The 27,397-nt window shown below is 39.2% G+C and overlaps 1 protein-coding gene and 1 long non-coding RNA gene across 4 annotated transcripts; both read right to left on the reverse strand.

Moving 5' to 3' along the window:
- Positions 1-1,052: 1,052 nt before the first annotated feature.
- On the reverse strand, positions 1,053-26,708 carry NDUFV2 (NADH:ubiquinone oxidoreductase core subunit V2). Of its 3 annotated transcripts, XR_012325316.1 has the most exons (9): positions 26,552-26,708; positions 18,537-18,602; positions 16,570-16,632; positions 16,378-16,494; positions 13,930-14,098; positions 12,099-12,208; positions 11,551-11,838; positions 7,434-7,510; positions 1,053-1,206 (listed from the first exon to the last, which is right to left on the reverse strand). XR_012325316.1 is itself a non-coding variant. In XM_019920749.3 (8 exons), exons 1-8 carry the CDS (start codon positions 26,603-26,605, stop codon positions 1,113-1,115), a joined length of 750 nt encoding a protein of 249 aa, XP_019776308.1. In that variant the 5' UTR covers positions 26,606-26,706; the 3' UTR covers positions 1,053-1,112. The 3 variants fall into 3 exon arrangements, 1 of the variants encoding a protein (XP_019776308.1); XM_019920749.3 differs by lacking the exon at positions 11,551-11,838 and having other exon boundaries at positions 26,552-26,706; XR_012325318.1 differs by lacking the exons at positions 1,053-1,206; positions 7,434-7,510 and adding an exon at positions 7,836-10,561.
- On the reverse strand, positions 19,662-26,545 carry LOC141276175 (uncharacterized). Its single transcript, XR_012325319.1, has 2 exons — positions 25,783-26,545; positions 19,662-21,322 (listed from the first exon to the last, which is right to left on the reverse strand). It is a non-coding gene; the product is annotated as an uncharacterized lncRNA (long non-coding RNA).
- Positions 26,709-27,397: the final 689 nt, after the last annotated feature.

Consider the following 27,397-nt stretch of genomic DNA (forward strand, 5'->3'; position numbering starts at 1 on the left):
CCCTCCCCATGTCCTCAAGTCCATTCTCTACATCTCTACGTCTGTGTCTTTATTCCTGTCCTAGGTTCATCAGAACCATTTTTCTTTAAGATTCCATATATGTGTGTTAACATACGGTATTTGTTTTTCTGACTTGCTTCACTCTGTATGACAGACTCTAGGTCCATCCACCTCAGTAAAAGTAACTCAATTTCATTTCTCAAAAACTCATTTTAAAGACAGTCTTAAAAATAATCATATTTATAAGCATCATAGTTATTAGTCTGTCATAAGATCAAGGCCAAACAGTGACTTTGAGAAATCCTGAAACTGGATTAGTTTAGATCTATCCCTGAATTTAAAGCTGGCTATTAATTTTTTATTCCAGCTTGCAAAACTCATAGCTAGTTTCTTGAACTGGATATTATATACAAAGGGTTTTATTCTTTCTTCCAAGTTGTAACATGCATTCAGCTGAGGAGTATATTTCCCATATCCACTGAACCTTCCAACTCAAGTTACACTTCCAGTTTCTTCCCCCACTTAGTTTTTGTATACTTGCAGGGTCAGAATAGCCCAGGATAATATCAAAGTGTTTTGTACTTTCCTTTTTTAAAAATGATAAATAGTACTTCTAGAGACAACGACCCTGTCCTCATTACACCTACAGTCGCTTGATATGTCACTTACCAGTTGAAATTACAGTAACAATGGTGTGCTGTAAATATAAAAATGTTTAAAGAGAATACTGACAAAGTTTATAGAAAGATCATATTAACTTAAGACTTGGCTATGGTTAAAGATGGGAGAGCAAAATGTATTTGAAATTTGACAGAATTTTTACTTCACAATAACCTAATATTACTGATAAAAGTGAAGGGGCAGTTGAAAATGGGTAATGTTGAAATAACTGTTAATTAGCTTATGGAATAATGTGTTCATAGTTAGCCAAAGACAGCAGATGACCAAAATGGTGCTCTTAAGTTCTGACATGGCACTTACCGTTGCAAGTTGCTAGGTTACAAGCAAGGTGTACACAGATGGAAATGAACAAATAATATAAAAAGTCTATGTAGATAGACAGGAGATTCATATTTTATTTCTCCAGTGACATATTTACAGTTGAATATAAATTAAAGGCCTGCTTGCACACCAAAGCCAGGTCCGTTAGGTGGTTCAGTCAAAGAGGTAAGACCTCCAGCTGGCTCACATGAGAAGCGTCCACTCCTGAAAGGAAAAGTAACATTAAATTGACTGCTAATGGTTACCATTTATAACTGTTACCTCACAAGAGCTCAGTTAAGTAACTATTTCTCCTCAGAAAACTAGCATGGATTATTTAATCCAAACATTACAACTGCCGCAAGATTTTCTCTTCCTAAGTTTAAATATAAAAACTGACATAAAAATATGAAATATGAAAAATATAAAAATAATACTAATACTAGTTCCCACTTACTGAGCAGTGTACATACATCACTGGCTCATTAAATCTTTACAACAATACCATGAGACAAGGGACACTGGCCAAAATATTTTACAGATACAGAAACCAAGGCTTGGGATGATGCAGCATCTGCCTAAAGATCATAGCTAAGAACTACAGCAAAATAACCTAGCCCCAGAGGACATTTTTAAAAAGCATGTTTTAATAAACTAGAGCACTACATTTATTCTTTTTATATTTGAATTTTATTTTGACTGAGATCCACTGTCGCAGGGAATACACAGTTACACACTGTATTTGGAAACAAAAACTGGATTCCTTGAGAGATCTGAAGATTTGGGAGGATGTCCCTTAGAAGCAGTAAAGACAAAATCCGTTTGTATTTTTGTTTTTAAAGGCTAAATTATTCATATTAATTTTTCAAAAACAGGTTCCAGATCAGGGTGGCTACCATAGCCACAGAGAAAACATGAACAGGTCCTCCTATAGTTCTATGAAGGGAGGCAGTGCAGAGGTAAATGAACCTGTCTTTTCACCACCACACATACTTCCCAGGTAATCGTTCAGGCTCAACCTCTGCCCTGTCTGACCTCTGTTGCTAGAGCCTAGCTCAGCACCTATTCCTGTTTCACTCTTCTATTCCCTGGCTTTGCTCATTTACCTTGTTCCTGCCACAGATTTCAGCTGAAGAACTTATTCAATTAAATCATTTTATTCCCTCTGGCTTTGCCCTTCACATTCTGTCATCAATCTTATAAGTCTATTTTTAGAGCCCTAGAAAATCATTCGTTGAGGGGACAGGAAAATGACACCACATAGTCATTTATAAGATCTTTTAAGCTATTACAAAATCCAAGTAACTAAGTAGTGTATTATAATAAAGAATACCTACAAAGTCAGAAATTAGTTAATATATTTGCATTATAGGTTCCCTATGAAAACCAGGTAAAAAAGCAGTTACTGTACTGTTACAGCCTAAAATTAAAGTTTTAGGGTAAGTAGCAAAATGATATTTAGCTTTAATAAACAGTATTTCGCTTTGTAATTTTTTTTTTATGTCAACTGGCAGCACAGGTACCCTTGCTGCTCTTTGACTACCACTGAAATAATGAAATTGATCAATTTTGGAGGACCTTTCTTCTCCTTTACTCTTGTGGTTTAAGCTCAGCTACCCTCTTTATCAACACAAAGGATCAACTTAGGAAGATTAAAAAACTGAAGTTTCTGGAACAGTAAATAGAATTAATCATGTATACTGCATGAGCTTTTCACATGCAGATTATGGAATTTCATATGAGAAAGGAACTTTAAGAATAATCTGGTCCAGTTTCCTAAAGTTTGTTCCACGAAATTACCATCCCATAACATGCTTTAGGGGAAAAAAAGGGGTTCCAGTCCTCTGTTATGCCTGCCTGCAAACTTTCCCCTGCCCCCACCCACATTAAAATACTACAAAGACTGTAAAATACTCCAGTAAAGCCTACAAACTTGGTTTAATCTACTAATCATGTAACTTTCCCCCTCACTTTATCTATAAACATGCTTCAGAACCCTAGAGAGCCCATGATCTAGCCCCACCCATTCACCCGACAGCCACAATTTACACCCAGATTTTCACGTAATAAAAAACAAAAAATGATTTCCCCGATATGCTTAAAATACCATCTATTAGTTACTTTGTTCTCTTCATTACAATTCAAAAGGTAAGTCTGGTTTTTTAGCCATTCCAACACTACTTGCACAGTAATCATTTTAACTCATTTGCATTCTAGAAAACTTGGCCTTTCTGTACATTTTTTATGGCTTAAAAAAAGTACTTCTTGGACTTCCTTGGTGGCACAGTAGTTGAGAATCTGCCTGCCAATGCAGGGGACATGGGTTCGAGCCCTGTTCTGGGAAGATCCCACATGCCGCGGAGCAACTAGGTCCGTGAGCCACACCTACTGAGCCTGTGCTCTAGAGCCCACGTGCCCTAGAGCCCGTGCTCTGCAACAAGAGAAGCCACGGCAATGAGAAGCCCGTGCACCGCAATGAAGAGCAGCCCCAGCTATGAAGAGCAGCCCCAGCTTGTGCAACTAGAGAAAGCCCACACATAGCAACGAAGACCCCACGCAGCCAAAAATAAATTTAAAAAAAGAATCTCTAGCACACAAATATTTATAAATGTCAAAAGAAAGAATGTTGTCTTACCATCAGTTTTTTTCTTTCTAGCCATCATTTACCAAAATAATAAAGCAGTTTTGAACCACAAAGAGAGATCTTTACCAATTTTGGCCAGAGTACACCTGATAGTGGTACTCAAATCAGTTACCACTGAACCAGTTTAATTTCTCTAATTACTCAAAGACTCACAACTAGCACCTCTTTCAAATATTTAAGCAGAGGGCTTTATTATAAAAATACTAATAAAAAAGCAGTAGTCAGCTTTGGTTAATTTAAAGAACAGCTATAACTATTTTGGTTACTGCTCTCATCACAGTCTCTCTCAATAGCCAAGAAATTAACTTGGGGAAGTTCTTATTTTCATATGCTGGGAAGACATTCTGAATTACCATGTCCAGATACACTCTTTACATATACCACTGATGGATGCTCTGCAATTACTGAAAACTAAATAGATTTATCTCGGCTATTTATTTATTAAAAAAAATTTCTTTTTGGCTGCACCGCATGGCAAGCAGGATCTTAGTCCCCTGACCACCTGTGCCCCATGCAGTGGAAGCGCAGAGTCCTAACCACTGAACTACCAGGGAATTCCCTATATTAGCTTTTTAAATAAGAGGTGTACGTAGGAAATAAAAATAGGTTGAGAAACCAGTAATTTTTTTTTTTTTTTTTTTGCGGTACGCGGGCCTCTCACTGTTGGGGCCTCTCCCGTTGCGGAGCACAGGCTCCGGACGCGCATGCTCAGCACGCGCAGGCTCAGCAGCCATGGCTCACGGGCCCAGCCACTCCAAGGCACGTGGGCTCTTCCTGCACCGGGGCACGAACCTGTGTCCCCTGCATCGGCAGGCGGACTCTCAACCACTGCACCACCAGGGAAGCCCCGAGAAACCAGTAATTCTTAAAGTCTTTGGCTCAAATCTAGAACACCGTCAAAAAAATCACCAATATTGAAGAACTATTTACAGTTACTGATAAAGCACCATCCCTATTATTATTAGATGTCGAAAGTGCTTTACTGTGGTACTTAGTTCCTGTTTATTAATGTTAAAATACAATGTTATAGTATCTCCTGTACTGAAAACAACAACAAACTCTTAATTTCACCCCTGGTAATCTCATCCAGACATGGCTTTAAATACCATCTATAATAACTAATGAATCCCCAATTCATATTTCCAGCCCTAATGTATTCCCTAAATCCCAAGCTCGTATCTAAACTTCCAGCACTCTACCATGGATGTCTAAGTAGGCATCTCAAACATGCTAAGTAGCATGTCCAAAACAAAGTGACTTTTCTTCCCCAAACTTGCCCTACCCCAAATCTTCTTCATTTTAGTTAAAGGAATCACTGACGTGCTCAGACTAAAAAGCTAGAAATCATTCGTAATTCCTCTGTCCTACAACATCCACTAAATTTTAAACTATTCTTTCCACAGCAACTACGACAATAATTTTAAAAAGATCACGCATATCATTCCCTACTGAAAACACTCCAACAGCTTTTTATACTTAGGATTCAACCCAAATTGCTTACCTGGGCCTCTACCTACCTCTCCGACCTCTTCACCACTTTCCTCCTTGATCACTCACTTCAACCATACTGTCATCTTACTTTTCCTCCAGGAACTTAATACCTCCTCTTTCCTCTCCCTCTGCAACACTGTTCCTCCAGCTCTTTACATGGTTCCTTTGGGCTTATCATTCAGGTCATTAATTCACCACCTCAGAAAGGCCTCACCTGACTACATTTACCTCCAGTCATCCTCCATCCCCTAACCTGTTTATTTTCCTCCTAGCATTTATTATTCAGGTATTGCACTAGTTGTCTCTCTCCATCACTAGAATATAAAATATATGACAACTTTACCTTGTTCATAATTTGTATGCACAACCTAAAACAGTGACTGGCACACAGCACACATCCAGAAACATTTGTGAAACAAATGAATGCTGAGGGAATACAATAAAGTAGACAAAGCAACTATCTGTCTGTTTGTGTGGCAGGAGATTTAATGCTGGATTAATGTTGTCATCGATAGATCACAAAGTTCACAAGAAAGGACGGAGGAGGGTCTAAAGCTCCAAAAGTATGACTACAGAATTACAAACAATACCTAATGAGAAAAAAAGGGGACACTTAAAGAAACCAAGTGGATTTCACAAGGAAATGGGCACCTGAGATATTAAAACAAAGTACCCCAAAGTTGAAAGAAGTATTATGGGTTTAAGTACAAACAAAAGAGTAGCACGAACTTATTTTAAAACATCTGAGTCCTAAAAACAAGCTAAAGTTTGTGAAAAATATTATGAACTTTTGTTTCTGGGCAAGGGGCAGCTACAGTTGAAGCAAGGATAAGTAAGGGACAGGACCAGTGGCTAAGAGAAATATTGTAATGTTAAATGACAAAAGGTTTCACTTCCGTAGCCTCCATAAAGGAGACTAATTCTTCACAGTGGAAATGTTTTATTCCTAAAAAAATGTTTTCAGTGTAGCCCAAGTAAGTGAGGAACTAGGAAGAGAATGCCAAACCTCTTTAAGCAAATTCAAGTGTTGAAAGAATTGTATGTTTTTTAGGGACCAACTTGCCTTTACTAAACTTAAGTTATCCTGAACTGACCTCTTTTTCTTATTAGGTAGGGTTATTAGTCGGCCAGAACAATGAGGGAGTAATTCTCAGTACTTCTTGCAGACTACAGAACCGTGCATACCCTCTTGACCTAGTAATTCAACCTCAGGGAATCGTTTGTAACAAAAAGAAGGAAAATATATTTTAAAACAGGGTAATAAAGAGCACATCATAGTTCTCGCAATACATTAGAATACTATATGGCCTTTAAAACCTATATATATATTGAGACAAGGAAAATTTTATATAACATAAGCAGAAAAAATACAAAGGGACTATAACTGTATAAAACCATGCAAACATTGCTAGTATTAAGAGAGAATTTTAAGTAATGTGAACACTTAGATAAGGAATAGGGGTTTGTTTAGCAGCAAAAGTTCAGGTTCATAACTGAATGAGGAGTAATTAGTAGTTATTAATTACTGCAGTTAGTAACATAACTGCAGGATCGGAGTAGCCTGGATAAAACAATGTTTAAGTTGAAAAAAGATCTAGGCATTCTAACTGACTGTAAGTACAATTTAATGGTGTAATGTATCTGAAGTAAGAATTGATGTAATTAGGCTGCATTATTATAAGCATGATGTCTGGAATAAAGAAGACAGTCCCACAATGCCCCACATGCTAAGTACATATCTCAAATACTGTGATTAGTTTAAGTGTCACATTAAGAAACTCATTTCCAACCAGAAGACCTGCCAAGGAGGGAGACCAAAACTATGTCATATAAGGAAAAACAATGAAACAACTGTGAATATTAAATCTGAGAAAAGATATGGGGAAGATGAGATAGCTATTTCAAGTAACTAAAGAGCTGGCATTTGGAAGAGATATAAAAATTATCTTGTGTTTGTTCAAAGGACAGAACCTTTGGACCTTTAGGTGGAAATCAGAGGGAAGACAGACTTTGGGTCAAATCCTGGCAGTATGAACTTTTAAACAATGAAATAGATTTCTATTTGCACTACATTTCCCTTCTTTATAACATCCAGATGGATGATTATCTGATAGGGTTTTAGATGATTATCTGATAGGGTATAGGGTTTTAGATGGGGGAAAAAATCATTGCTTTAAATGATAAGTTGATTTAGATAGTATTCAAGGCTCCTGAAAACTCCTGTGGACTTAGGTTTTAAAATTTTAAAATTAAGTCTACATGAAAGACTAATGTAGGTTAAGCCATTAAAATTTATTAAAAAGAAATAAAAGGATACCTTGGCCCAGGTTTTGGGATTTTACCAGCCTTGAGTTCATCAATAATTTCTTCAATATCCTTAGGTGTCAGATCCTCCTAGAAAAAAAAGTAAAATAGTCAAATATTAAAATTACATCCTACCTCAAAATCAGTGTAAATCCCTAATAACAGTTTACTGTCTGTCTCAGCTCACAAGTTAGTTACCAAGGCAGCAACAACTGAGTAACTCCTATACATAGTCTGTCCTGCTAAATGCAATAGCAATAGGAGCTGCAGCTGAAGAGGCAGCACAGAGCAGCGCTTTGAAGGGAGATAGTTCTGCATTTGAGCTGAAGTCCCAACACTTACTAGCCAGCAATCTGAGAGAAATTACTCGGCTTCCCCAAATTTGTTTCTTCATTCATAAACTGACTTCAGAGCGTTTTGAGGATTAAAAGAGAAAATAAATAAAATAGAACACTGCCATGCAGATGCTCAACAAATGCTATGTCCTTGAAGAATCAGTGAGATGCAAATAGTAATTAGCACCAGCAGTCATAAAAAGTAGATGCCTAATATCTGTCCCTAAGCTAATGATCTAGTACCCTAGTGATATCTTCTTTATTTCCCAGGTGAAATTCATCCTGTTGCAAACTTCACTTAATTTTCAAAGGAAAAAGTAAAAAACTTATTTTGGACACATTTATTTTAATAAATCCTGACCCTCCAATCCCTGTTTCAACCAGAACAGCTTTGTATTTTGTACACTATGCACCTGTGTAAAATTCTTACCTCAAGGGTTCTGTTATTTAAAATAACAAATACAATTAAAACACATAGACACACTCCTACCCCTGGCTGCACCCTAGGTTTAGTCAAAAGACAGTCAAAACAGAATGGGGCAAGATTAAACTAATAAAAGTGCCTAAACTACATTATATCCCCTCTACCCCTCCCAAACTGTTACGTACTTAAGAAAATGTTTTTAGGACCCTGGTACTATGCTAGAGAAATCATGATTCAGTACTGTATATTCAATGCCTGGCCTCATAGAAGCCCTTTAATATAGAATAAACATTTATAAAAATAAGAACTGCTTAGGGTGCAACAGATGCTCAGAACCTCAAAACTAGAAGCAATCTTTAAACTCACCTAATGATTTTATCTCCCCCAACTCTTTATTATGAAAATTTGAAAAGTATACATGAATAACCATATTCCTTACCATATCTGAATTATGTACACATATGCCTTTTGGTTTTGTTTTGTTTGTGTTTTTTTTTTGGCTGTACATTTAAAAGCAAGTTGCAGACATCATGACACTTCACCCCTAATAAACACAGCGGGCGGGCATCTCCTAAGAACTTTTTTTTTTTTTTGGCCTCACTGCACAGCTTGTGGGATCTTAGTTCCCTGACCAGGGACTGTACCCAGGCCACAGCAGTAAAAGCCCAGAGTCCTGACCACTGGACCGCCAGGGAACTCCCAGAACATTTTTAAATGTTCTTAAGTAACACAATGTCATTACCACACCCAATTAACTAACAATAATTCCTTAATAAAATCAAATGTCAAGACCATATTCAAAGCTACCCAACCATCCTCAAAATGTATTTAATATTTCTCTCTAATCGGTATCCAATCACAGTTTATGTGACTATTTCATTTTATCCACTGGTCAGCTGAGATCCATAAAAGTTAACTGCCTCAGGCTTCCCAGGTGGCGCAGTGGTTAAGAATCCGCCTGCCAAGATTGGCAGGGAACACCGGTTCGAGCCCTGGTCCGGGAACATGCCACATGCCACAGAGCAACTAACCCCGTGGGCCACGACTACTGAGCCCGTGCTCTAGAGCCCATGTGCCACAACTACCGAAGCCCACACGCCTAGAGCCCGTGGTCCACAAGAGAAGCTACCGCAGTGAGAAGCCCACACACCGCAACGAAGAGTAGTCCCCACTCGATGCAACTAAGGAAAGCCCGCATGCAGCAATGAAGACCCAAGGCAGCCAAAAATAAATAAATAATAATAAAACAGTTAACTGCCTCACCAAAGACCATACCACTACTCACTGAATCTCTTGCATAAATCCACAGTCTACTATATTTAGACTTACAGTGCTTCATATAAAGCCTTGACTGTCTACTTCCTGATTAAATTAAGATCCTCACGATTATGAGTAAATTGCAGAAGTGTGGGAAAAGGGTAAGTTATTGCCATATTTTTAAAGGAATTTTTTTTTTTAAGTATGAGAAAGAGAAGGTAAGAAATTTGAATCACCATCATTAAAATGAAGAAAACCCCTATAGGTAATAAAAACATCCTAGAAATGTAAAATGCCAAAGAAGTCCAATTTCACCTTCATTAAAAAAAAAAATTGTAGATTTCCATTACAGGCATTATGGCAGTCCAGCTATCCTGACTGAATGTCCTATTGTAACAACTAACAATGCTGGATAAAATTTTTTTAAAAACTTTAAAATTTTATCAATATCAAGGCACTGACAAGAAAAAAATACCCAGAGGCCAAAAACTCAATGAAAACTTAGGGAGACAGTGGAACAGCAAAAAACCGTGGCTTCAGAGTTTCATAGCCTAGAGGGGCAAGGGACAAATCTCCAGGACACAGGAGGTCATCCAAACCACATAAAGCTGAGACCCCCCCCAAAAACTCTACCCTCAATATAAGGGAAAACTAGAAATTAAAACTGTCCCCCAAAACAACCCTGCTACTCTGGAACTTACACTTTAGGGGAAGAAGAAGGGAGGATTTAAGAAGAGGGGATTTCTTTTGGGCCAGTAGTATTTCCAGGAGCAAGAGAGAAGCAAAGTCAATCCCTTCTTGAAGTATCTACCTTCGACACAGGTCTTAAAAGAATTTCCATAAACAAACTTCTAAGAATTATGAACTAACAAGATATTATGAATGACAGCCATGATATAATTAGGGTAGCAAGCAATTAAAAAAAGATAACTAGAAAACTCCGTACACTTGGATATTAAGAACACTTCTCAAAAACACAGGTCAAAGAAGAAATCAAAATGCAAATTTAAAAATATTTAGAACTAAATGATAAAAATATTACTTACCAAAACTTGTAATGGGACTTCCCTGGTGGTCCAGTGGTTAAGAATACACCTTCCAATGTGGGGGACACAGGTTCGATCCCTGGTTGGGGAACTAAGATCTCACATGGTGCAAGGCAACTAAGCCTGTGCGCCACAACTACAGAGCCCACACACTCTGGAGCCCATGCCACTAGAGAGCCCATGCGCTGCAACTACTGAGCCCACTAGCTCTGGAGCCTGTGCGCCACAACTAGAGAGAAGCCCACACACCACAACAAAAGATCCCACAGGCCATAACCAAGACCCAACACAGCCAAAAATAAATAAATAAATAAATATTTAAAAAAAAAAAAAGGAACTTGTGAGGGGCTTCCCTGGTGGCTCAGTGGTTAAGAAGCCGCCTGCCAATGCAAGAGACACAGGTTCGAGCCCTGGTCTGGGAAGATCCCACATGCCGCGGAGCAACTAGGCCCATGCGCCACAACTATGAGCCTGTGCTCTAGAGCCCACGAGCCACAACTACTGAGCCCGTGCACATAGAGCCCGTGCTCCACGACAAGAGAAACCACCGCAATGAGAAGCCCACACACCGCAACAAAGAGTAGCCCCTACTCAACAAAACTAGAGAAAGCCCGCACAGCAACGAAGACCCAACATACCCATAAATAAATAAACAAACAAAATAACTTCCTTTAAAAAAAAAAACTTCTGAGATCTGGCTAAAGCAGTTCTTAGAGGTATGATACAATCTCTGTCAAATTTTTAAAACACAATATAGTATTATTAGCAAGCCTAGATACATACATTTTGAAAGTTTAAAAAACATGTACAGGAAAAACACACTAAATTTATGATAGTGGTTATCTCTGGGAATGAAAGGAAAAGAACAGGATTTTGAATGGGGGTGGGGGAGGTTTACCCTCACCTATAGTTGATTTCTGCATATAATAATGATAAAAACTATAATACCTAAAGCAAGTGTGGCAAAATATTATTATCTATTAAGCCTTGGTGGTTATTTTTTGTATTTATATGTAAATTATTAAATTTTTCATTATTTAAAAGATTTTTAAAAATTTATTTATTTACTTTTGGCCACGTTGGGTTTTTCTTGCTGTGTGCAGGCTTTCTCTAGTTGTGGTGAGCAGGGTCTACTCTTCGTTGCGATGCGCAGGCTTCTCACTGCAGTGGCCTCTCTTGTTGTGAAGCACGGGCTCTAGGCGCACGGGCTTCAGTAGTTGTGGCTCGCAGCCTCAGCAGTTGTGGTGCACAGGCTTAGTTGCTCCACGACACGTGGGATCTTCCCAGACCAGGGCTTGAACCTGTGTCCCCTGCACTGGCAGGCAGATTCTTAACCACTGCTCCACCAGGGAAGCCCTAATGATAATAATTTTTTTAAAACATTCTGGTGGACAACAATGTGGAAGCTAAAACTGACATATTTTATGTAAAGTTTTTCTATTCTTTGATTTTTAATAAAGTTTGGAAACCAGGAAAAAAGAAACCTTCTAGATATTTATGCCAACAGTTTCTTCTAAATGAATAATTCAGAAACCAACATCCACATGACAAGAAACCAAATGTTTAAAATATTTTAAATATAACATCATACAACTTTATATTAAGTAAATACTCACATAGTAGTTGTCATTTATTTGAACCATTGGTGCGTTTACACAGGCCCCTAAACATTCCACTTCTATAAGAGTGAAAAGTTTGTCAGGTGTAGTCTCTCCAACCTTTATTCCTAAAATATAAATAAGCACTGGTAAGGACCAGGTTATATTTTAATTGCAATATAGTTTAAGAACCAAAAAAACCAACATAAAAAGCATATATATATGAAGTATTTACAGAGGCATATAAAAAGTATTCAAGAGCATTAAATTTCTTAAATTAAACTCTGTATAGTTATTACAGAACATTAAAGGATTTAAGTGGACTTGTTCCTTTAAAAACAAATTTCAGAGGACTCATCTCCAGTGTTTGTTGTTACATAACAGTGCATCAGACCCTATTATCTTCATTTTGATCATGATAATTAACCTACTAAAATCAGTCATACTATAACACGGGTAAAGACTCGGAAAACAGCTAATGTCAAAGATTAAGAATGTAAGGAATATAGGTACTCTCATATCTTTAGGGAAGGCATTTTAGCAAAATATAGTAAAATCTGACCCAGCAATTCTACTTCTTGTAAACAACCTCCGTGTATAATTGGACAAGTATGCAAAGACATGTTGTACACATGAAAGTAACTGCAGAATAATTTAACTTATAATAGAAAAATGAGGCACACATATTATTATAGCCAAAATCAAGTGCAAAAAGCAAACAGACATATTACATTTATGTATTTAATAATGAAAATAATTAAAACAACATAAAATCTAAAACTAATATACCTAACTGTTATCAGAATTTGTACCTCGGAGATGGGGGGTGGGTAGGATTTTGAGCAGACTTCACACTTCTGTCTTACATACTTCTATACCCTCCAACTATTTTTACAACATACAAGTAACAACAAAATTAAGAGACACCTCCTTTTACTTCATTTGATATGTAGAGTGATAAATGCAGCAATGGCAGTTTTTTATAGTAAAATGCCCTTTTAATTCTGTGAATGCTACTGTAATAACATCTTTCTTTTTTAAACATCTTTATTGGAGTATAATTGTAATAACATCTTATTCCAAATTTCCCTTCCTGGAGCATTCTTCCTATTCTAGTATCATTTTTGTTTTTAAAATAAATTTATTTATTTATTTTTGGCTGCATTGGCCTTCGTTGCTGCATGCGGGCTTTCTCTAGCTGCCGTGAGTGGGGGCTACTCTTCGTTGTGGTGCTCAGGCTTCTCATTGCGGTGGCTTCTCTTGCTGTGGAGCACAGGCTCTAGGCACGCGGGCTCCAGTAGTTGTGGCACTCAGGCTTCAGCAGTTGTGGCTTACAGGCTCTTAAGCACAGGCTCAGTAGTTGTGGTGCATGGCCTTAGTTGCTCTGCGGCATGTGGGATCTTCCCAGACCAGGACTCGAACCTTGTCCCCTGTGCTGGCAGGCGGATTCTTAACCAATGCGCCACCAGGGAAGTCCTATTCTCATATCTTATTTGTTCCAAGTCTTGTTTGGAAGGATGATATAGTCACTTCTTTATGTGCCACATGCTATCACACAACAAGTGAAACTTAATTTTCTAAACAATGAAACTTTAAAACTTTGAGAAGCTTTTAAAACATACTCAATGGTTAAGGAAGAAAACATGAAAACTCAGCTTTGAGGAGGAGAACTAAAGAATACAAAATAGGAAGCAATAATGGTGGGCAAACACAGTAAGACAAAAATTTACTCGTGAAGTACAGATCCAGTAAGATGGTAAAAGTTTGAAAATAAAGGTAAGAAATAGGTCAAATCTCGAAATACAACTCTATTTTTTCATAAAATTTATAAATATACTGTGTCCCATACCAAGCTTTTTCTGAATGGCCTCCAGTATGCTGTCGGAGTTACGAAGCATGCAAGGCGTAGTAGTGCAGACTTGAACATGATACTTTCCAACTGGCTTTCGATTATACATTGTATAAAAAGTTGCTACTTCATATACCCTCATTGGAGGTACCTGTAAAACTTCTGCAACCTAAAATATTTTAAAATAATATGATTACAATATTTATTAATTGAGCATATTACTTCAATTTGGTAAAAACCAAAAAAGTTCTTCAAAAGCAGAAACTATATCTGTATCTGATATCTGCGAGGCTAAGTCCTTCAATTTTGACACTTAAAAATTATACATATATCCAGGTTTTGACATGAAAAAGGAACTCATTAAATGGCATTTCAAATGACAAATATATTAAACTTTCTCTTATCAGGGATTCTAAAAGAAATTTATTCTCAAAAGACGTCTAATCCTGGCTCACTTGTGCAAGGTTAAAGTAGGTATGCTAAATTTAATTTAGTGATACTAAACCAGGCTTATACGTCTGAATATTTCTCTCAAAATACACACACTGGGGCCTGACCAATGGAATTTTAAGGCCCTGGTGTTTAATTGAAAAAGCTCCCCCAAGCTGCTGCTGTGCACCTCCCTACGCCTTAGTGATGGTTAAGGAAATGATGCATGTGCCTCTGGATTTTGTTTTTGTTGTAAGGTTGGGCTTTCTTTGGGGGGGGGGGGGAGGGGGACAGTAACATTAAAAATCTCAAAGTGGAAAGAATCTTGATTCTATTCTCTATATGCTATTTCTTGCCTCTCACACATATACAACCAATTCTAAATAGAACAGGACAATATTTTTGAAATGTTCTCACATTAGTTTCTCATTTTTTTTTTTTTTTTTTTTTTTACGGTACGCGGGCCTCTCACTGTTGCGGCCTCTCCCGTTGCGGAGCACAGACTCCGGACGCGCAGGCTCAGTGGCCATGGCTCACGGGCCTAGCCGCTCTGCGGCATGTGGGATCTTCCTGGACCGGGGCACGAACCCGTGTCCCCTGCATCGTTAGGTGGACTCTCAACCACTGCGCCACCAGGGAAGCCCTCTCATTTATTTTATTTTGCTCTGCTAAGCCTGACACTCAGCAAGACTTCCAACAAGCTTACCATTATTAAAAACATAAATTAAAAAAAAAAGTATTTATGATTAGAAACGTATCTAAATCATTATTGAGGAAGTTGGCTATTATAAAAATAATGTAAGGAATTTAGAAAACCCCCAAACATATATGTGATTTACTGGAAAAAAAAGAAAAATAAGCACTTATGTTTACTAAGTATAGTACCAACCAAACTTGCTTTATAACATTTTTCATAGTAAGAAAACAAAAAACTAAAGGTCCACAACAGTGTTAGAGTACTGTACAAAGTAAATAAGAGATCAATGAGCTATATCTAAAATTTGCATCCGGGATTCCATTAGATAAACTGACGACATTCCTATACTCCAAGAATAGTCTAACCTAATAGTTAGACTTTAGAAAGTGAAAAGGAGAATGAAGTATAGCAGAATCTCTGCAATATTCAGTCAAGTAAAAAAGGCATAGAATTATAAATGATTCAGTCCCAGCTCTATCACTTAGAAATCATAATATAATAATTGGAAGAGCTCTACCTAGTTCAAAATCATCACTGCAGATGAGGAAATCCAGAGAAAAATCAGATCTCTTAGTTCAAAGTAAAATATGTTTTCCATTATATCACATTGGCTTATTAGTCATGTGATTCTCACAAGAATCAAATAATAATGTAAGGTTTTATATGGCACTTTACGGTAACATAATACCATACAAATGTAGTTGTATTAATAGGATATGAATAAACTTGAAATCTGGATTACTGCTGAAAACACTATTAGGAAAAAATGAATCCTAAAACATGCATGAATATATTAACCATATTTAAATGGGTCACCCATAAGATTTCTGTAGGTTGTGGATTCCAAGCTGCCATAATCAAGTGTCGTAGATACCATGTATTATATGTATTTTTGTTAACACCTATAGCCAAAGATGCAAAATATTAAAAAGATTCACATTAGCTGTGAGCAGATCCTTTTCTCTGCAATTCTAGTGTTTAAGCAGTATATTCATTTTCAGAATATCTTGACAGCAAATTATACACATTTGGGATCTTTTATTATTATTGCCATTTCTCTCAAAGACAGAAAAAAAGAAAGCCTCTTTCACTATAATGCCTTTACTACTTCTTGCAAGGATAAAAAGCTCTACCCTTTCAGTTCTCTGCATTATTAAGGGAACCAACAAAAACATAAATGTAATTTGAGTTATGAAACATATAAATGATTAAAGGGCTTCCAACTCCTGGACTGATATCAATGAATGTCAGAGAAATTTCTACATAAGGAAGTTACTATACACAATCTCTCCTCTTTTTGAACTAACACAAAAATGAAGTACCTTGTTCATAGCAGAGATGGGCAGCCATCCATTCTGTCTTTGGGCTAAATCCAGGACTGGAAGCACAGCTGCTGCTTTATGCCCTTCTGGGTAGTTTTTTACAATTGCCTCTATCCTCTGTATCAAAGAAAAAGCACTTGTTTTTATACATCTGGAAGATACTAAATATTTTGTAAATTAATTAAGTCATACCTTATAGTTTTCCGGTGTGAAATCAAATGGAGTATCTGGGTTATTCTCAGGAGTATCTCTGTGCTACACAAAGGAAAAAAAATGTTTTCCAAAATTATCAAAATTGCCTCAAAAGTGTGAATAACTTTGTACTTTACTACTACTGTTCGTGTAATCTCTTTGCTTTAATTCGAACATGATATATACATCAACCTATCCTTGCATCAAGAAGAATGGCTAAACTAATTATGAAATATAGATCTGATGAGTATGATTACCAAAATATTAGCAGAATTCAAAAATTTAGAAGTTTTCAAAATCATCCTTTATAGGTTATGAGAAGTAGCTTTAGGATCAAAACCCAAAAAAAGCATTATCCAACTTGATTAGAGAATAGGATCTTCTAATGTAATCTAATTACAAAAAATTACCAATTATTGGAAGCCTAATGAAATTAAGACATAAAAAATTTTTTTTTAATTTATTTATTTGGCTGTGCATGCGGGATCTTCGTTGTGGCATGTGGGATTTTTTTTTTAATTATTATTTATTTATTTATTTGGTTGCATCGGGTCCATTGAGAAAGGCGGGCTCCTTAGTTGCAGCAGGTGGGCTCCTTAGTTGTGGCATGCATGTGGGATCTAGTGCCTGGACCAGGGATCGAACCTGGGCCCCCTGTACTGGGAGTGTGGAGGCTTAACCACTGAGCCACCAGGGAAGTCCTGGCATGTGGGATCTTTAGTTGCGGCATGCAAACTCTTACTTGCAGCATGTGGGATCTAGTTCCCAGACCAGGGATGGAACCCGGGCCCCCTGCACTGGGAGTGCAGAGCCTTAGCCACTGGACCACAACGGAAGTCCCTAAGACACAAAATACTGAGTATGAAAATATGTGCATTTTTCCAAAAGAGAGTGTACCAGATTGTCAAAGGGACCTACCTCCTACAACAAAAGCACCATTTCTTCCCCACACAACAGAAACTAGCCAACAGCTAGTTTTCTGTAACAGATACTAGCCAACAGCTAGTTTTCTGTAACAGAAACTAGCCAACAGCTAGTTTTCTGTAACAGAAACTAGCCAACAGCAAGCTTTGTTTCTTCTCCAAAAGAGCAGGCCCTCTTCAAACACTGACAAGAAATGGCATGTCAACAGGAAATCAAATGAGTCACACTGAGATTAACACTTACATCAATTAATGTTTTGTATGTATGGTGAACACAGAACTGAATCCCTTAGTAAGTTAACTCTCAGAGTTCTGTTTTTTCAAGGACATAGAAGAGAAAAAAAGCGGAAACTTTGGACAATGATCTCTAATGTTTTTAGACAAAGATGACAAAATACAAAGCAGGACTCTACTTATTAATAGTATAGCTAACTCATTTATTAAGAGTCAGCCTAAAAATAATTCATTTTCCAAAATGATACCACTAACTCTAAATCAACATACAAGTCCACTAAATTGCCTTTAAACACTAGATTGATTCCTAAAAAATGTACCTTGTCACAGAAAGGGGATACATATCTTAGCCTTTCTGAATTGTGCAACCAAGCTAGGGAATTCATCGACCTCTACCTGTAGTGAAACCCTGGACATGAAAAACATAAAGGCCAACTGCCAATGTGTTCGCCGTATTACTAAAATCTATGAGTTTCAAGCTAGTGCCATTTTGGGATTCCCCAAGTTGCAGCCTCAGAATCTTCACTAGCCAACATGAATGATTTTTAAGAACCTAAAGTGTGACAAGAAATCAGGTTAGGTTCACAGTTATTTCACCAAGGAATAATCTAAATTCTTATTCCCAGAGTTGCGCTGGTATCTATTTAAATTTGAGAGGTTTAGCTGGAACTACACCTCTTGAAATGTAGTGAATTCAATTAGCTATGTTTAAATTCCCACAATGGCCAGCAAATACCAAAGATATGTTGTGTTGTATCCACCCAAATTTCCAACTCCTTCCATTCTGAAGAAATCTAAGTAATTACTTACCACAAATAAGGCTCCTCCAGCTCCATTCTGCACAGCTGTCTTGTGCAAATTCCTTACATGTCTTCCCTAAAATTTTAAGAGAGTTTAGTAAATCAAAAGCCTTATGAAATTTTAAGAGCCATAATTTAAAATAATAGAATCAACTGATAGAAGTAGAATATCTTAAGAGATATGGCCTACCACACTACACCATGCCCACCTCTATTGCAGGAGAGATATAAGGAAATGGAGATTCAAAGGTAAGGTTACTGGGCTTCCCTGGTGGTGCAGTGGTTGAGCGTCCGCCTGCCGATGCAGGGGATACGGGTTCGTGCCCAGGTCCGGGAGGATCCCACGTGCCGCAGAGCGGCTGGGCCCGTGGGCCGTGGGCCGTGGGCCGTGGGCCGTGGCCGCTAAGCCTGCGCGTCCGGAGCCTGTGCTCCGCAACGGAAGGGGCCGCAGCAGTGAGAGGCCCGCGTACCGCAAAAAAACAAACAAACAAAAAAAAAACGTAAGGTTACTAACTTGCCTGAGGTAACACGTGAGTCAGTGGAAGAACCAGAATGACAACCTAATCTCCTGAGTCGCATATCCTTTCTCCTACATTCTTTTGGCATGCAATTGCAGAGTTAATGTACCATTAACTTACTGCCTTTCACTTTTGTCTGAATCAAGTTGGATAGCTTTCATTTCATAAACATGTTTTCATTCTGTAAAAATGAGTTGAATGTACACCCCCTTTTCAATTCTTTACTACATTAGTTTAGAAACTCCAGCCATAAAAGTAGTTTCAGAAAGCTTCTTATAACGCTATGCAGATTGACCATACTCAATTGCTTTGGAAGGAATCCATTTGATTACTCTCTATGTTGCATTTCATTTCTCTTTGCCTTATTGCTTCTCCCCCACTTCTACCTTCTCTACCCTCTCCCTGAAAAGCAATTCTACAGTTGTTCAGAAATCCTCCAACTTCTGAGTTCTACTAACCACAGTTGGTAGAACACTGTATTAAACAAAGCATGGAACTGGCAAAGAGCTGGACAATTCAAAGGCAAACATTAACAGACAAGGAAGCAAAAGCAGTGACATAACACAATCACAGATTTAACTCTTCCCTAGATCCAAATAATATTTCAGTTCAAGAAATAAGTTTACACAGAACACTTGCTTTAATTAACAAGAAAAGACCCAGGTACAGAATGTGAAACATAGGTATAAAATATGGGAGTGATAAATATATTCAGGATAATGGGGGGAGGAGGGGAGAATCTGATCAGCTGTGGTACACAAAGGGGCTTCAACTGTGTTGGCTTTGCTTTCTTTCTTAGGCAGCAAGTGGATGGATACACAATGTTTATTATATTCTTTTTGCTTTTTGGTGTCTGAGATATATGATAAAAACTTCCTTTACAATAAATGCAACACACACAACACACACATATTATACATTACATATTATGTAGATAAGAAAAATATTTCTTAAAAATAATGACATAGGGCTTCCCTGGTGGCGCAGTGGTTGAAAGTCCGCCTGCCGATGCAGAGGACACGGGTTTGTGCCCCAGTCCAGGAAGATCCCACATGCCGCGGAGCGGCTAGGCCCGTGAGCCATGGCTGCTGAGCCTGCGCATCCAGAGCCTGTGCTCCGCAACGGGAGAGGCCACAACAGTGAGAGGCCCGCGTACCGCAAAAAAAAAAAAAAAAAAAAGACATAGAAAGAGGTGTTTGTGGCACAATCATAACTGGAAAATATCAAGGTTAAACAAAACAAACAGAAAAGCATAAACTACCATCCCAATATATTCAATATAGACATTAATGAAAATACTAGATGGCCTTAACAATTAAAAGTGCTTATCTGTTATTATGATAACAAGATTACAAGGGACTCTTATTTTATATTTTGTTTCTTATATTTTTCTCTATTTTCTAGGTTTCTTTTAGCATGAATTGACAAATTGAAAAAAAAATTCTTATTTAAAACAAAACGTTCATCAAGTACAAAATGAAACATCTACTGTTAATTCTCTTTCCAATTTCCCAGTATATCAAAATAAACACCACCAATCTCTAAGTTAGAACAGCTTCAGTTTTGATCCTTTCCTCATTATTCCAGGATATGTCACATACCTTACTTAAAAATATACAGATAATCTTGAAAATTGGTCTTGAGCCCTTGCATACTGGAAAATCTATCACTCTCTGGCTGACCTGTAACTCTGCATATGCACGTGAATTTACACACACACATATTCTCTCTCTCTCCCCAAAATAGAGTGTTTTAAAGTCCAAATCCTTGAAGACAGACTACATACTGATTGAGAACAGTCAGGAAAAAGTAGTTAAGTTACAGAAAGAAAAGCTGGAGTTTCAGATGATGATGACGATTTTTTTTAATGGAAGATTTGGGTTTAGATCACCATGCTGCCACTTGCTAACGTGTAACCTTCCACAAGTCACTTAAATTTTAAAAAGATGTTGGGGGTAGGAGTTCATTAATTAATTTATTTATTTTTGCTGTGTTGGGTCTTCGTTTCTGTGCGAGGGCTTTCTCTAGTTGTGGCAAGCGGGGGCCACTCTTCATCGCAGTGCGCAGGCCTCTCACTATTGCGGCCTCTCCTGTTGTGGAGCACAGGCTGCAGACACGCAGGCTCAGTAGTTGTGGTTCACAGGCCTAGTTGCTCAGCGGCACGTGGGATCCTCCCACACCAGGGCTCGAACCCGTGTCCCCTGCATTAGCAGGCAGATTCTCAATCACTGCGCCACCAGGGAAGCACCACTTAATTTTTTTGTGTCAATTTCTGTATCTGTAAAAACAGGGATATATACTTATTCAAGTATTTTGAGGTTCAAATAGTCAGGTACTATATAACCTTATCTCTGAAGATACTATAAACCTGTTAAAGCGTTACTACATCTGCCTAGCTGATATGGGGATAAAACATTTAATAGCTGAACAATGGAAGATTTAAACTGCATTTTGAGAACTGTGCTGTGTTAGCTAACTAACACAGAGTCACTGTCACTACTTGCCTGCTGTAAGTCTTCTCCCTTCCTTCTTAAACCCTGAAAAAGCTAGAATTGAAACCCACTATTAATTCTTCACTATCAAATTATATTCTTGTTTATGAAAAAAAAGTTTCTTGAATTTTCATTTGGAGTTCAGTGAATTCAACTGGAATTCACTGAAGTATAGACATTTTTAGAGTCTAATGAGAAACTACAGACTCCAGTCTAGTGAAAAGCCTAGACTCTAGTCTAAGGAGGGGGGAAAATTCAGCTTACTCTTCAAATCAGTCCCGCCTAATTAAGTTGTTCTTTTCCAGTTCTAAGACGATTTCGTCCTAGAATGCTTCTTTCTTCTAAAAGTGAAACTGAATTCAAATGGCCCATTAAGTAGGGAAAAGACTACTTATAATTCAAATTTTTTTTAAATTTAAGTCTAGTTGATTTACAATATTATGTTTCAGGTGCACAACATAGTGATTCACTATATATATATATACACACACATATATATATATTTTTTTCCGGTACGGCCATGGTTCACAGGCTTAGCCGCTCCGCGGCATGTGGGATCTTCCTGGACCGGGGCACAAACCCGTGTCCCATATATCGGCAGGCGGACTCTCAATCACTGCGCCACCAGGGAATCCCTATATTTTTAAAGTTATAAAATATTGGCTATATTCCCTATGCTGTACAATAATATATCCTTGCAGCCTATTTATTTTATATATAGTAGTTGTAACTCTTAATCCTCTACCTCCATCTTGCCCCTCCCCTCTATAATTCAAACTTTTAATATCTTATTTATTCCTTTATTGAAAATGCCTGATGTGGATATTATAATGAATGTAGTAAAATAGGTGAAGTTCCTAAAGATATCAAAAAACAGGGCAGCTCTGAAAACGGCCACGTGATAACTTGCTATGAATGAGTAATAGTGTATGCCCAGCTGAAAAACAAATGAGGGCTAATATTTATCAGTTTACCTTCATTATTTTGCTTGCTTTTGTTTTATAAACAAATTGAGCCCTTTCTCTACTATTTTGAAGAAATCACCTTTGACATTAAGTTGCTAAAATTCTGTGTTAATGTATATATATTTAGGTTTTCCGTAAGAACAGAAGAGCTGCATTTACTGTTTTTAAAAAAAAAACACATAGCATATATAGGGAGACAGATTAGAAATGAAAAGGCCTGCCTCCCTTGGCTCACAAAATCCCCACATAGGTATTATCATCATCCCTTGTTTTACAGATATGGAAACTAAGGCTCAAAGAAGGAAAGAAAAGAACTTTCACTAGATCACACAGCTAAATCCATGAAAAGTCAAACACAGGTTTTTCTGACTTGAGGACATGCCGTCTAAACTAAACCACTAAACCACTAAACCTAAGTTTTGTAATATTTTCAAATATACATAGGAGAATTTTACAAATGTTCTCCAAATAAACTTGCATCAATAGTTTAACTAAAAATGTTAATTTGGATTAAAGAAATATAAGTGATTTTACTAGCATTGTGAGAGAATTATCAAGTAAAATTTGGCCAAATTTTATATTATAGAAAAGCTAAAACGAACAACTCAGGTATTAAAGGAGCATTACAGATTAAGATAACCATATTAATGGTCACAATATTCGTGATTACTTTCAGCCATCTTGCCCATAAGTTAAACAAAGCATTCTTTACATATCTAAAATCCAGTATGGATACCAATAACTCTCCAATGTCCTAAGAAGAAGAATACTTCATAGAAATGAAATGTCCAAACATCATTTCAGTCAGTCTCACCTTCACCAATTACTATAACCTTAGGGAGGCTGCTCTGCTTCTCAGCACCTCTCACTGTTGTGGCCTCTCCTGTTGCGGAGCACAGGCTCCGGCGCGCAGGCCCAGCGGCCATGGCTCACGGGCCCAGCCGCTCCGCGGCATGTGGGATCTTCCCGGACCGGGGCACGAACCCGTGTCCCCTGCATCGGCAGGCGGACTCTCAACCACTGCGCCACCAGGGAAGCCCTAGCATACTATTTTTATCCTTACACTGGAGACTGAGTTCACATCTCCAATATAAAGATCTGAGTTTGTAGTGTGCAATAGTGACCTACTGAACCTCCGTGTTTAAACTTAAAATGTGTTCATTTTCTCTTTCCCCTAAACTGTTTACGGCTGTGGCAGGCAAGAATAATGGTGCCCCAAAGATACCCACATCCTGATCCTGGGAAGCTGTGAATGTTAGTATACACAGCAAAAGAGGACTACAGTTGCAGATGGAATTAACGTTGCTAATCAGTTGATCCAAAAATAGGGAGATTTTCTGGATTATCAGGGTGGGCCCAAGGGCTCTTAAAACAGCAGAGGAGTGAGCAAAGTTAGAGCAGGGTCAGAATGGTATGTGAGAGCTTGACCTGCCCTTGCTGGCTTTGAAGATGGAAGGGGGCTATGGACCAACAAAGAAGGGCACCTTCTAGAAGCTAGAAAAGCCAAGGAAACAGGTTCTCCCCTAGAATCTCCAGAAAAGAAGGTAGCTCTACCAACACCCTGGTTTTAGCCGAGTAAGACCCATGTCAGACTTTTAATCTACACAATCATAAGATAATAAATTGGTGTATGTCACCAAATTTGTGGTAACTTGTTACAGGAGCAATAAAAAACTAATAATAAATGCCCTCTAATCTCACTTTTCCTCCTCCCTCCCTCCCTTCCTTCCTCCCTCTCTTTCTTTCTAAAGAACTGGGTTAATGTCCTAGAGCCAAAATGTAGATACTGCAAAATAAATGGAATCTCTAATGGAATGGGAAAACATTTCATTCTACAAACCTTAAAATTTAGGAAGAAAAATGCCACCAAAGAACATTCTACTTCTAGTACGGCTGAGTAGATTATTATCAGGCCAAACCACTGGGTAACAACTATAAACTCTGGACAAAATATTTTTTAAAAAATTAAAAACCAAAAATCTTTCTGAAGGCACTGAAGAACAACCAAATGCAGGCAGACACATGAAGGGAGTCTAGACTTAGAAGAAGCCAATAAGGGTTCTTTTTTTTTTTTCTTTACATCTTTTACTGTGAAGGCAGGCCCCAGTCTATCCCATGCTGGGCAGCTAAAACTCCAAGAGAAAACCTGCAGCCCTAATGTCTTGAAGTACCACAGGAGAGGCTGGGACAACCACAGGAGAGGCATAGGCAAGCGGGAAATCCCAGAAAAGGAAAAGCCAGAGTGGAGAAGCCCCCAATTCTGTGGCTAACTCCAAACATGCATGCACACAGGGCAGACTCCAAACAGCCCAGCTAAAAGAACTGAACCAATATTTGAGCCGCTGTCCACAACGGAGCCAGACTGCAGTTCAAGTTAATTGCCTGCATGCAACAACTACAACAAAATACTCTTTGGAGGAATTTAAAAAATCTAGAGCCTCTATGACATCATTCACAATGTCCAGGATACAATCCAGAATCACTCAACATAGAACAACAAAAAAGGAAAACAACCCATTTTCAAGAAAAAAGACAATGGAGATTACCAAACAATAATTTCAAAACTGCTACAACAGTGCTTAAGGACAGAAAGAAAAAAATCTTCAGTAAGTGAAAAGATAGAAATAGAAACTATAAAAAAGGAACCAAATTAAAATTCTAAAACTGAAAACACAATCCTTGAAAATGCCACCACAACTCTCTCACCCCTACGAAACTAATCAGTGGCTTGGGAGAGAGGCATGATGAGTTGTAAAATGGTGTCAACATTACAGAAAACTTTGGGCAATTACTAAAGGAAAGATGGAAATAAACTTATTTTGAGTAGCTATTGCTCCATATTTCATAATTTTTAGGCAATTCTTGACAATCGGGCAATAAGGTATTACTGCACTTTACAGGGAAAAAAATAGAGCTCAAGGAGATTAAGAAATATGGCTCAAGGTCACACAATTAGTGTCTTCCCCTAGACACAGTACTAAATTCTGGATATTTTTAAAGCAATGACGAGCTGAATAAAATCCTGTGGCTGAAGAAATTGGCAGCTGGCTAATAAAGCAGCAATTATAACAAAATAAGCAATTTCTTTGAAAATGTAAATGATTTCCTCAAAGGTTTCTCTTTTAGGAAAGGAACTTTATTGGTGAGACCACTTTACTCACATCTTTCCTGACTTTTGCTAGATCATTCTGATATCCCACTATTTGTAAAAGGCTAGAAGGGCCTGGTTAGAAGGGCAGTCACGGAATGTCACCTGTCATTATTATTATCCACATTGTTACCTGGAGCCCAGCAGGTAACAGTAGAACCTCAAGCGTTTATTGAAGACCAAACTCTGCAAATTGGAATACTCCCACTTGACAGCCGAGGACACCAGGTGAGAACAATAAGAGCCCAAAAGTGGAAAGACGGTGCACCCACCATCCAAACTCAGGTCTCCCTGCAAGGCCCTGAGCTCATCCTCCGCTACTGCGCGCCACCGCCCTCCCTTCTACCGAGAACTGATTCAACCTTTCTATGTTACTGCTGGGGGAAAGGCTGCTTTCCTTCCGGTAAATGCCCCGCCGTCACCCTCGTCATTTCTGGAACACGCTCTGTTAAGTTAGTGCGAACGGGTGTTTCACCCCGATTGTAAACGTCCTTTCTAGAGACGGGCTTGGATGTCAGGAGCGCGAGAGGCCCCGACGTCCTCCGGGTGCTGGACGCGGTGACGCCATCACTCGGCCAACTTCCCCACCTGCCAAGGGCAGTGCTGCTAGGGGACCCTGGGGCCGCCCCGCGCAGAGACTCGGCCTGCTAGGCGGGCGGGGGTCCCGGCACCGCCCTCCCGCCTCCCGTCCAGAAGGAGGCCTCGCGCCCGCCGCAGCCGCACCGCCGACCCCCTCGCTCCACGGCGACGCGGCCTCCCTGAGGAGTGCGAAGGCCGCGGTGTCCTTGCCGCCGCCCGGGGTCCCGTCCGGGGCCCTGGGCTCCCGCGTGCCCGCTGCAACAGGAGGCGCGGAGAGAGGGGGAGGGCGGCGGCGGCGCCCGCGCTCATTCGAGCCTCCTTACCCACTGGGCGGCGAAGCCGGCCGCACGGGCCCGAAGCGCCGCGGAGAGGAACATGGCAGGCCTAACTGCGGGCCTTTGGGCCGCGCCAGGTACAGTCCCGAGCGCCCGGCACGCAGAGCGTGCGCGCCCCCGAGCCCACCCCGCGCGCCCAGGGCGGCAGGGGCGTGCGGGGGCGGCTGGGGCCAATGGGCAGAGACTTCCGGGGCAGGGGCGGTGCCAGGGCCCGCCGGCGCCCTAGAAGGCGGGTTCCGCGGGCTGCGCCCGGGGCCTCCGCCTTGAAAGGAGATGTCCACGGGCAGCGCCTTGAGCTCTGCCGACCCAGGTTTTTGGGGTGAGCCTCCCTCCTGGAGCCTTAGGAGGATTTAACCGCCTCCTTTTTGATTGTGGTTGCCTAAAAAGAATTTCCGTTCCGTTCCCCTATAAATCGTATGTTACGAATTGCAGTATTGAAGATACAGGGGCTGCCCCCCAGTGAGCTGGGCATAGACACCAAATGCCTTGGTTCCCGTTGTTTTGCTTTAGAGGTGCGTGCCTACGTATTTAGGGACGAAATAATATGATGTCTGGAATTTGCTCCAGAGTAACGGGCCGTGAGTGACGACTGCCTGAAGCTGCGGGGTAGTGCTCGTTACTATTCTCGGCTCTTCGTGTTAGAAATTTTCCATAATAAAACTTTCCAAAGAGAAAAAAGCCACTTCCTTCTTGATGTTTGTTTGGTAATCTCTGGAAATTCCAGCAAGTATTTATTCGGTAATAGCTCTGATCTGCAGAGCGCCACTTCCTGTTGTGGGGAGTTGACCACGCACTTCCCTCTTGATTTCTCCCTTGACTGCCTTTCCTTGTACG

The sequence above is a fragment of the Tursiops truncatus genome, chromosome 13, assembly GCF_011762595.2.
Source record: "Tursiops truncatus isolate mTurTru1 chromosome 13, mTurTru1.mat.Y, whole genome shotgun sequence".
NCBI classification, from domain to species: Eukaryota; Metazoa; Chordata; class Mammalia; order Artiodactyla; family Delphinidae; genus Tursiops; species Tursiops truncatus.

Excerpts from the sequence above, each read along its gene's own strand:
- NDUFV2 (XM_019920749.3), bottom strand. The coding sequence starts at position 26,605 with ATGTTCCTCTCCGCGGCGCTTCGGGCCCGTGCGGCCGGCTTCGCCGCC. Across the intron at positions 16,633-18,536 it reads CTGGAGGAGCCTTATTTGTG|CACAGAGATACTCCTGAGAA; the intron begins GTAAGTAATTAC and ends TCCTTTGTGTAG. Across the intron at positions 7,511-12,098 it reads AAATAAATGACAACTACTAT|GAGGATCTGACACCTAAGGA; the intron begins GTGAGTATTTAC and ends TTTTTTTTCTAG.